This window comes from Podarcis melisellensis, assembly GCF_964234715.1.
Source record: "Podarcis melisellensis genome assembly, chromosome: 10".
Taxonomy (NCBI): domain Eukaryota; kingdom Metazoa; phylum Chordata; class Lepidosauria; order Squamata; family Lacertidae; genus Podarcis; species Podarcis melisellensis.
This window is the reverse complement of record NC_138542.1, coordinates 44970909-44982594: the sequence shown is the minus strand read 5'-3', so window position 1 is coordinate 44982594 and position 11686 is coordinate 44970909. Positions and strand designations below refer to the sequence as shown.

Here is an 11686-nt window from a genome sequence, read left to right as displayed (position 1 = left end):
TATAGCAAGATGCCCAGATCTCTGTCCATGGTCCTGCAGGACCTCAGCTGACCATACCCTACCTTCCTTCCTTTTCTTTAACATTCTACAATTCTGAAACTTTTCAGACCCATTGCATTTATGTTTTCAACCCTAAGAAATAGTTGTGGGTGGTTATTTTATAGGAGTATTTAAAGCTGATTTTAATAAAAGCTTTGTAGCTGTACAAGAAACTGCCCTTTGGACTACACATACAATCTGTAATCCCCGCCCCCGAAAAAAATTGGGACCTACCATGTTTGACATTCCCTTACCAGGATTAAGAAAAGAGAAAGAACAGAATTGTAAAGTTGTGGGCTGAAGTTGTGGGCTGAATGTAAAAAAGAAAAAGTCCAGCTTCATTAAGCTATCAAATGTTGAAGGATAAAAAAGAATATTGCAGAATAAGGCCCACTAGCCACTGAGTGTATGTATGCCACATTCAAATTATTTTGTATTACATCTAAAGTAAATATGCAGTCTTATATCTTATATTGCCAATGTTTATTTTATCTTATTTCATAAATTTTATACACCGCTTGCTTGTAAACACACACACACACACACACAATCAAAGCTGTTTTCAAAAAGAATTATATAACATTGTGGAATAAAAATAATTTTAAACATTAAAAAATATGCTCCTTAGTGGTTCAAATAGCTCATTTAAACTCCCTCTGGGTATTTCTGTCCACTTGCAGTCATCATTTTTCATTCCCACTTAGTAACTCACCATCATATTGCCAGGGGAGTTTCAGGGTGCGGAAATTAAGGACCACATTTCGTTGTTGGAGTGGGGTGGGGTAGCAGTGGGGATGGCAGTAGTTCACACTCTCTCACACACATGCACACCTACACCCAGGCAAGCAAGCAAGAGGAATTGTCACAGTTCAGGGGCACATTCCAGCCAGGTAAAAGCCCTCCAAGGGGGCCCTGAGCAGGGCCAATAAGAATAGCCAGGCTTGAAGTCTCCTGCCCTTGGTATAAAGTGTCCCAGTAGTCTCCTTTTTCTTAAAGCAATTGCTGGGAGTTTCTGGCAGCTAAAAGACTGTTTCAACATCTCTACAATGTGGGAAATAACAAACTCTCTTCCAGTTACAATGAGGCAAGCCCTTTGTAAATCTGTCCATCCACTATTCCTCTTTTGAGTTGAAAGGGAGTTTTATGATGCTTGAGGGAGAGTCTTCAAGTCTCAGCCCTCTAAAACTTGTTACTATGACTCCGACTCCTCCTCATCCCAGATGACACTCTCCTGAGTAGTCTTGGTGGTCACCAACTCAGTTGCCCCGAGTTCCGTTGCCGGCAGTGGAAAGGTGGGGTTGCATTGTTTATCACAGGAAGTCAGGGAAGCTTCCTCCGTGACATCACTTCCTGCCATAGCAGTATACTGGACTTCTCTTTTTAAGGCGTCATCTCTGGCAGTGTTTAAAGCATCATTTGAATGTGGGCACATAAGTATTTCAGGATCGCCATCTCCTGGACTGCAACTGTGGCCTTTGTGAGGTTCATTTTCAAAGGCAATGACACACTTCTCATTTTCTGAAAGAGAAACAACTTAATGAGTAATGTGAAAGCAGTAGAGAAGTGTAGGATAAGAGGCCACCTTCCCTTTTAGAACATCATCAGCAGCAATGTCTATAGGTCAGGGAGTGAAGCACCTCAGGTCTGTGGGGTGGGTGCTGCTTTCCCATGCTCTCTTCTCTGAGCTTCTGTGCTTTCTGCAGCCCACAGCCCCTCCCCAGCCCACATTCATTACTGATAGTTTCTTCACCCCCTCGTTGCGTGTTTTTGCCTGGCTGAAATGTGTCCTTGAACTCTGATAATATCTCATCTAGCTCCCTTGGATGGAGGATGGAGAGGGGTATGTGAGTGGCTACAGAACCTTACTTAATATGCAAAGGTAACATTTCCATTCATTGCTCCACCCACTTTTGCTTGTGGCCCCGCCTGTCAGTGGCATGTGCCCCCCCATTAAGGTTGCCCAGTAGGGCTGAAAAGGGTTTCCTAGACTTGCCCCTAGGTTATACAAAAGTTCCCTCCATGCTCACCTTTAGCATTCCCCTCTTCACAGCACCTGAAATCTTCAGGGACGTCTTGTATGAGGCGACAAGAAGAAAATCATAACTCAGTTAAGCAGAACATGATAATAAAAGAGGAAAGTGAACTAAAATATATGGGACTGGCATTGGACCCAGATGTGAATCCTTCCTGCTGTTACTTCTCCAACCCATTCAAGATTGTTCTGGGGTCTATCCAGGAAGAATTCTTCTTCTTATATATTTATTTGTACCCTGCCATTTTCCCCTGATGGGACTCAAGGTGACTTACAAAAGAACTGGTGGTCACAAAATTATTTCCCTTCCTAGTCACCCCCCTACTCCCAGGCAGGCCATAGGCTGCCATGGGCTTCAGTTGCCTAGGCAACAGTAGCTGGGAAGAGTTTCCCCAAAGAACAGCTCCAAAGTCAGCCCCCTTGTACCATGCTGGTGGAAGGGGACAAGGTACTCTTGGCCAGGCCCTGAAATATCCATGGTGAGATCATGGGGGGAAAGCCCTTGTTGATCAGAAACAAAAGACACAGGTACATGACAAGCACAATTTGCGTGGACAGGCAGAGTCCCCAGATCCCGCACGGTCCCCCCGTCATGTGGAATAACGACTCAAGACAACATGCTATGGGATTAAATTGGCCACAACTTTATTAAATTTCAAACGTGGGTAGACCTTGGCTCAGGCATTGGGCGTTCTCCCTCCCCAGTCCCCAGCCGGGGACCTAGGGAGCATCAGGGTTATCCAGTGTGTGTGTGGGGGGATGGGCCGGCTCTGGAGAACATATGTTCAAGCAGAGATAGCCGCTCCTGTAACGCCGCCGCCGCAGGGGAGAGCAATGACGACCTTTCAGCGTACGGTCAAAGCCTCCCTTCAGAAAACCCCTTTAACGGGGAACCCTGGTATCGCCACCGCAAAGAGGAAGATGGACTAAAGGATTCCGCCCAAGGCCTGATACCGCCAAAGTTGTGACGTTTTGCTACGGGAAGGTGAAACCTGCCAATGCAGGGAAATTCCTTTCCAGCCCTTTAACAGGGACGTAGCAGCGCCCGCATACCTGTGAAGAAAAGTTAACCTGCAAAATAAGACATTAACTGAGGGTGGGTAGGGTGGGAGAAGCTCTGGAGCCAAGTGAGGTTTCCCAGGTAAGATCTGTGTGGGCAGGTAATCCCTTCCCTACCTGGCCTGGTCTCCTTGGCAACGCTTCCCCCAGGTGGGCGCCCCCCATTTTAAGCAGGGAGCGGTCATTATATCATTTTGAGCTCCCATGATGCTGGGAATTGTAGTTTGTGGAGGAGCTTAGACCACTCTGTTAAGTATTTCTACCACTGCCAATGGAATTACATTTCCCAGGATATTTCTGGGAGAGGTACAGCCAGATTAAGCCTGTAAATCACAGCTTTCCAAACGGTGTGTGTCCACTGCAGTGTGTAGGCGTGTCGCGCCAACGCTCCCTACACTCTTCCTGGGGCTGAAAAGGGGTGAGTTTAACCTCCGGTTTCCTAGAAAAACTGAATTACTATGTCGTGAAATGTTGCATGTCTAAAAAGTTTCACCAATATGAAAAGTTTGGAAAGCTCTGCTTTAAATGCAGTTAGGTCCAAGGAATGTAAAGCCAACAAACTATCACGTGGTAATGGGAAAGCCATTCCTGCTTTTGGTTATGCAAGGGCAAATCCAAGGATATATCAGTAAATGATGTGTGGATGTGCACCATAATCAAAATGATTAATACTGGTGAGCAAAGTCATTTATGGAGCAATTGGCACTTAGATGCCCCTGGTGATCACTAACAGATAATTAGAATAAGACAAATCAGTTCTGCTCTCAGTACTTTGCAGGCAATAACCATGCATTGTTGTGTGTATGCCATTGGATTGGAACTAGATGGTAACTCCCCAAATGGGTGAATATCTATTGTTGGGAAGACTGGCAATGCCTACCTGTAGAATTCTCCTTTTCAGCTCCTCGCATCCTCTTCTTCCTCTTTTGTTTCAGGATTACAATGCACAGCACTGCAGCGACTGCCAAGACTAGCCCCATGAGAATGTAAATTCCGAAGAGTAAAGATGAGCAACCTGGGTCTGCAGCAAGAGGTGTTGGGGCTTGGGTTTTAATGGGGAGGAAAACAGAGGGGGCATCTTTATCCCACTCTTCCACTGAAAAAGGCTTCTAGAGCAGCTTACAAATATAAGTCCCTGCTTTCAGACTCAACATCTAAGCAGCACGACACAAGAGGAAAAGGGATTGGGAGGGAGGAGGGGAAAAAGCAAGATCAGGCACTAATTCTTATTTACAGAGATCTTGTAGTGAACAGCAGGAACAGAAAATTTGGAGATGACTCAAAAGCTGCTGCTCGTGCCAACAGAGAGGGTCCTGCAGTCCAGTCTCTCTATCTCTTTCCACCTGACTGACTGTCTGCTGACAGCTGAGGGAGCGGCCTGATGCAGCTGTCTTTTAACAGAACTGATGGAGAGGCCTTGCAGACATACATGGCAGTCTGACAGTGGGTCATGTTCATTCAGTTTGGAATGGGGCTTTTGGAGCAACTGAGTTATCTCAGCATTAGAGCAGAAATGGTCAGCAGTACAGTGGTACCTTGGGTTACATACACTTCATGTTACATACGCTTCAGGTTACAGACTCCGCTAACCCAGAAATAGTACCTTGGGTTAAGAACTTTGCTTCAGGATGACAACAGAAATTGTGCAGCAGCGGCGCGGCAGCAGTGGGAGGCCCCATTAGCTAAAGTGGTGCTTCCAGTTAAGAACAGTTTCAGGTTAAGAACAGACCTCCGGAACGAATTAAGTACTTAACCTGAGGTACCACTGTATTATTTTGTCTCTTTACTTTTTTTCTGTCCCACAATTCCTCCAGGATGTCAAGGGAAGATTACAGGGTTCGTTCCCCTTCCTCCTTTTATCCTTACAACAACACTGAGGTAAATTAGGCTGTGAGAATATAACTGGCCCAAGGTTACCCAGCGGACTTTCCTTGCAGTGGGGATTTGAACCTGAACCTTCTCAGTCCTATCCTGACAACTGTAACTACAAACAATGAAATATGTCCCCTCTCTACTTTAAGCTCATTCTAGGAGGCCTGTTTTGTGATCATCCCACCATCTGAAGTATGACAGGCAACTAGTTATGTGAGGGCTTTCTGGATTGTGGTTCCCCACATCTGGGAGCCCCTGCCCTAGGAAAAATTCTCAGATCCACAGTTGGGCAATACTTTTGTTTAGGTCAACCAAAACGTCGCACAACATTGAGCAAGCTTTTGAGCCCTCCATCTTCAGCAGGTCAGATGACAAAGTATGCAGGTGGTGGGGGAAAGATTCAAAACCATAAAGTTCAAAAATTGGATTGGATGCTGCAGCCATGAGCTGTCTCTCAGACTAACCAACCTCACAGAAAAACAATACTGTAAAATAAAATAAAAATCTGATTACCTGGGGTTAAAATACATGTTACTATTTAGCAGTGCTTCGAACATCATCAGGTGCATCTAGTCTAATTCTGTTCCATTTCTTAATCCAAGACCCCATTTACAACTCTTTGTTTCTCTGTCTTTCCTATTCCATCTTTACTCTTCTTTTTTCTAGTTAACATTCTGGTTTAAAGATCATCTGTTATCTCTCTGGGTAGGGCAGATCACAGCAATTGACAGAAATCTTCATTTTTGTAAACCACTTAGAGGTTTTTTTTTACAATCGAGTGGTATATAAATATTGTAAAATAAAAAAATAAACAAATAATTTTCATATAACATTTGCTCAATTTGCCCTCATTGTTTTATGGATTAATCCCTTCTTTCCCTTCATTTCAGCACTCTCTCCTAATAACTATCATAATAACTTACATAAAGATAAAGGTAAAGGGACCTCTGACCATTAGGTCCAGTCGCGGACGACTCTGGGGTTGCGGCATTCATATCGCTTTATTGGCCGAGGGAGCCGGCCTACAGCTTCCGGGTCATGTGGTCAGCATGACTAAGCCACTTCTGGTGAACCAGAGCAGCACACGGAAACACCATTTACCTTCCCGCCAGAGGGGTACCTATTTATCTATCTGCACTTTGACGTGCTTTCGAACTGCTTGGTTGGCAGGAGCTGGGACAGAGCAATGGGAGCTCACCTTGTCATGGGGATTCAAATCACGACCTTCTGATCGGCAAGCCTTAGGCTCTGTGGTTTAACCCACAGTGCCACCCATGTGGCTTACATACCATTCCCAATTATATGGTTTTTAAAAGTGTTAAGGGCTGTGCTTTATAAAGGCTAAGGGCAATGGAGTCCAAACTCTCCCCCACCCAAGCCCATTCGAAAATTGCTGAAGGCCTTGGTGGATCACTTAATTGTTTTTCTGCCTGTTAAGGCAATTGTAATGCATTACGCTAGATGCTGTATTATTTTTAATTGCATTTTTATAGCTTCTTTCTATTTATTATATATTGTATAGAATCTGAGCTGTAATGCAATAAAATACCCTGTGATACGCTGTGAACTGCCTAAATGAAGCTCAAGGACCATAATTTGGGAATCCCGAGGTGATGATGTTTCCACATGGAGGCTCCTTGGCACATGAAAACCTATTTGTTCATATAGCCTAACATGCTGTACTCTAAATGGCAGTGTGTCTCTGACTTTTCTGGAAGAGGCCCTCCCTATCACTTGCTTACAGGTTAAATGGAGATGTTAGAACCTTGAGATGGGGCCCTGAGATAGCAATGCAGTTCGAAAGCAGGCCAGTGCAAGGAGATAAATAGGTACCATGACAGTAGGAAGGTAAACGGCATTTCTGTGCACTCTGGCTTCCATCACAGTGTTCCGTTGTACCAGAAGTGGTTTAGTCATGCTGGCCACGTGACCCAGAAAGCTGTCTGTGGACAAACACTGGCTCCCTTGGCCTGAAAGCGAGATGAACTTTGCAACCCCATAGTCGCCTTTGACTGGACTTAACTGTCCAGGGGTCCTTTACCTTTTTTTTAACAGTCCCAAGGGTTTTTTTTTGTGTGGACGGATACTTATATATATCACCCAAGTGGCACCGTCAAACCTGTGTAGCATCATGGTTAAACAAATGAGCTACAGTGAAGTGCAAAGTTTCAGGATGAATTACCCTTTAGTCATGAGCTCATCAAAGGCCAGCCCCTATCTCTAAGCTTCAACATGCTCTCCCCCACATAGGAACCATAGAAAGTTGTCGTATAGAAAGGCAAACCACTGGTACATCTTAGCGCAGGATTGTCTATAGCAGCTTGCCAGGATTTCTGATTGAAGTCTTTGTCAGCCTCACATCCAGGGACTGACCCCAGAAAACTTTGCATTCAGATATGTGCTCTCTACTATGGAGCTATGGCCTTTCCCTCATGTAGAAAGTTAGTCATAAGCTGTGTGCATATTATATATATTTAAAGCACATTTACCCTCTTTCCAAAGAACCATGAGCATTGTCATTTACCCCTCACAGAGCTACAATTCCCAGCACCCTTAACAAATTACAGTTCCCAGGATTCTTTGGGGAAAATAATGTGTTTTCAATAGGTGGTGCGCACAGAGTCATAGTGGCCTATCTATATGTAAATCACTAGAGATTTCTGTTGAAATATGAAGTGGTATATACATTAACTACCTCTCTAGGTAGGCTGCTTTGAGGGCCACTAAATTACACGTGTGAAGTACTTTTTCTTTTTTTTAAAGCATGCTATAAACACAACCAGCAATTCAACAGATGTGAGTCAGAAGCCACATGGCACCCAGTTACAACCCCCACCTACTTGTGTAGCCAATACAAAAACCCCAGGCTCTACATTGGTGTCGCAGTCCCAAATGCAGGAAGATGTGGTACTGCATTGACAGACTTCACACGTTATGGTTACTCATTTCCTCTAGGTCAGTTTCCCACATGTGTACCAAATCATGAGTATGGCAAATGCCCACAAAGAAGCAACCTCATTGCTCTTGTCGATCCAAACAACAACCCTGTCTGTCTTACCTGAAGCCTTCACTATCATTCCTATTTGATAGATATGAAATTGAGACTGAAAAAGAGCCAATTGCTATAGCAGTGATTGGTAGGCCTTTTAAGGGAGACCACTGGTGCTCTTCCTTGAGAAGATAAGAAGAGTCCTGCTGAACCTCAAAGACCAACTAAGTTAGTTCTTGGTATGAGCTTTCGTGTGCATGCACACTTCTTCAGATACACTGAAACAGAAGTTACCAGACCCTTCTATATAGTGAGAAGGTGGGGAGGGGTATTACTCAGAAGGGTGGTGGGAATGGGTGATTGGCAGATAGCTGTGATGAGCCTGTTGACGACTCTTAACGAATGCAATAGGTCTTACAGGAAAAAGCAAGGGGTGAGAAGGTGAAAAATGGCTTTGTCATGTATAATGAGATAAGAATCCAATGTCTTTGTTCAGACCAGGTCTCTCCATGGTTTTAAGTTTGGTAATAAGTTGCAATTCAGCAGCTTCTCTTTCCAGTCTATTTCTGAAATTCCTTTGTAGTAAAACAGCTACTTTGAGATCTTGTATAGAATGTCCTGGGAGATTGAAGTGTTCTCCTACTGGTTTCTCTGTCTTGTGATTCCTGATGTCAGAATTTTTTTTTGTTTTGACTATGGCAGACCAACACGGCTACCTATCTGTAACTGCTGAACCACGGCAAAGATTAATCTAGTCCATCATCCTGTTCCCCACAATGATCAAACAGGTGCCTCTGAAAAACCCATTAGCAGGATTTCTGGACCACAGCCCTCTCATACTGTGGTTCTCTAGCGGCTGGCTATGCTACCTCTACTCTGATCCTGCTAACAACAATTGATATCCAAGGTCATCAGTAGATGAGAATATTTCTTCTGCTCCTGTTCTCATCCACCTGTCTCAGCCACTGGAATCTTTTCCTACTGGTATAGGATTTGATTCCAACTGAACTCAATGCACCCAGGGAATAATTCCCTCCCGCTCTTTCCAAAAGTCAAGGAGATTATTTTTATTGCTTACTTGTCTCCTTCTCAGTCTTCCTCTGCATCTTTTCACAGCTCACACATTGGTCAACCAGGCGGTCATAGCAGAGGCTGGGGAGATGGCAGGAGGTGCCGGTACCAGAGCGCCTGCTTCTGGGTCCACAATGTACACATTGTTTGCTCTGATGGTCGTAGCAGAGGCCAGGCTCAGAGCAGGTGGTATCCACACCTGAGTGGCTGCTTCTGTTCTGCAACATGGTTCAGTCTTCAAAGAAAGAAAAGGAAGGGGAACCCCAGATTATCAAGGCTTAATGAGATAGCAGGTTATACAAATGGCAAGCAAGTATAAGAAACTGTTGGACTTTGAAGCCTGCGCTTCTCTCCCTTGAGATCTCACTTCCTCCAGGAGGCCCTTTATAAAAGAGCAAAAGGAGGAACTTGCCTAAGCGACGCCCTCCTGTCCTGTAACTCCCCGCCTAGTATTACGTTTGATTCTTGTGGTGTAAAAGCCATGTCAACGTGACGCTATACGTCCAAATGGACGAGGGGCCTATTGGTTAGCATAGGGTTTATTCTAAACTTCCACCTCTACTGGACTAGTAGGCCCGCCCCCAAACATTTTGTGGCCGAGAGAACATGAAAAAGGGGAGAAATGGAAAAGAGAAAGGAAGCCATAAAAATAGCAGAAAGAGAAGGAAAAACAGAGAAAAAGGGAATATGAAGAAGGAGAAGAGAGCAAGAAAAATAGAGGTGCCTTGAAAAGAGCAGAGAGTAAGACAATGCGTCCAACCAATGATTTGGGCGTAGCAAGGCTCGCTTCCCTCACACAGTATAACCATATGGCTGAGCCCCACACAGCAGCTTATAACTTTTGTGACTAAGATTATTTCGCACTGCACAAAGACAGCTAGAGAAAGGCCATGGCTTGTGCTTCAGTGCTGCTACTAGTCAGTACAGATCCTGGGCTAGGCAGACTCGGTATAAACATCACGTATTCAAGCCCACTGCAAGATAGGTTGGAACCACCACACATCTCAAAGGGTTGTCCTCTTATCCATCACCTTTGGAGAGCAGAGCTCTTTTTGTTAGAAGGAGGTCAAATCAATTAAAACTAGGCTTAAAAGTCCCCTCTCAGTCACTGCCCACCAATATCTCATATTTTTTTGTTTCTTTTTCTCATTATATTTAATCTCTTTCCCTTTTTAAACCTAGCCTGCTTTCATGGAAGATTCAGTCATATGGTGTTCCACATCTCTTGCTTTTTCTACCATTCAGCCTTTCTGTATCTCACTTACATGGTCTTACTTTCCACACCAGCATGTATATTTGCCTATCTGGACTGAGTTGATTTATGACTCAGTAATTCCATGTAAGTATTGGTCAGAAGGTGAACTGTACAAACTCCTCTCGTACATTCCCCTCTCCCCACAAACTCCAAGGCAAGTCGTTGTTTAAGTTTCAACTGGGCCAGGAAGCAATGCATTGACTGGCTCTCACATTTTCTAATCATGTGCTGTGCAGATGGAATATTTTCCTGTTTGTGTTGATTAAATGCTCTTGCAGCATTTGTGCAAGCCTGGAGTGCATTCACTGTGCATCCAGCCTCAGCAATCTGCAAATGCACTGCACCTCTCTGTGCTGCAGGCACAGCATTGCAGTAGAAGCAGTGATGGGCTGGGCTTGTGGCGCACTACACTTTTACAAGAATCACTTCCTCTCGCTTCACTGTGATGGTCTGGCTTGTCTGGGAGCAACACAGCAAGGTGTTTTCTGAAAAGCTGGAGTGTCAGCAAAGTTTTTACCATCTCCTCCCTAACTCCCACTGCTTTGTTGGGATCCCTTTGTTAGGAAAGGTTACAATATTTGAGGTCTTTTCTTAGGTTGTTGTTGTTTTAAATGAGAGTAAAGGGAGTGGGAGACACATACGATAGAGGTGTATAGAATTATTCATAGTGTAGCAAAAATTGCCAGAGAAACATATTTCTCCCTCTCTCATAATATTAGAATTTAGGGCCAGAAGATTCAGAACAGACAAGAGAAGGAACTTCTGCAAACAGCACATTATTGAATGATGTCATTTATTCCCCACAAGAGCAAAAACTGCAGGTTGTCTGTCAGCAAAGCCTCTGGCTTCCTCAAGGTGTAGACCTCACTGTGTGAGGAAATCTTGCTATGGGTCTGTCCTAATACCAGCAAGCAGCTGGAGGTAGGAAACCTTCAACAGCTATATTTATTTGTGACCAGCAGATCAACAATTCCCTTTGGATGTGTATGAGACTCATGCTATTACAAAGATTTTAAGCTGCACTTTAGCAGCAGCAGCGAATCTTGCACACACCCCAGACCTTGCACCTGGTGTTGGGACACTGTTTGCACCCCCATAGTCATGCTACTGAGTGAGGGATGCTCTTCTCAGACATCCATCTTTTCACTAAATTATGTTTAGTTAATAAGAAAGTTTGCCAAGGTAGATGAAGGATCTGCAGAGGAAAGGAAGGGAAGAGGCTTTCTGGCAGGGCACAGCTAATTGCACATGGAAAGGAAAGAAACCATTGGATATGGGGACACGGTCCCATTTGCTCCATAGGGTCGAGTCAAAAGACAAAGCTTCTGCTTCAAGCATTGTTCAGAATAGTACTAATAACAGCGCAGCC

The 11686-nt window shown here is 44.3% G+C and overlaps 1 protein-coding gene across 1 annotated transcript; it reads right to left on the bottom strand.

Moving 5' to 3' along the window:
• Positions 1-848: 848 nt before the first annotated feature.
• TNFRSF13C (TNF receptor superfamily member 13C) lies at positions 849-10935 on the bottom strand. The gene is made up of 5 exons (XM_081928712.1): positions 10328-10935; positions 9070-9297; positions 4011-4172; positions 2067-2111; positions 849-1557 (listed from the first exon to the last, which is right to left on the bottom strand). The coding sequence occupies exons 2-5, from the start codon at positions 9287-9289 to the stop codon at positions 1232-1234; spliced, it is 753 nt and encodes a 250-aa protein (XP_081784838.1). The 5' UTR covers positions 9290-9297; positions 10328-10935; the 3' UTR covers positions 849-1231.
• Between the last annotated feature and the right edge of the window lie 751 nt (positions 10936-11686).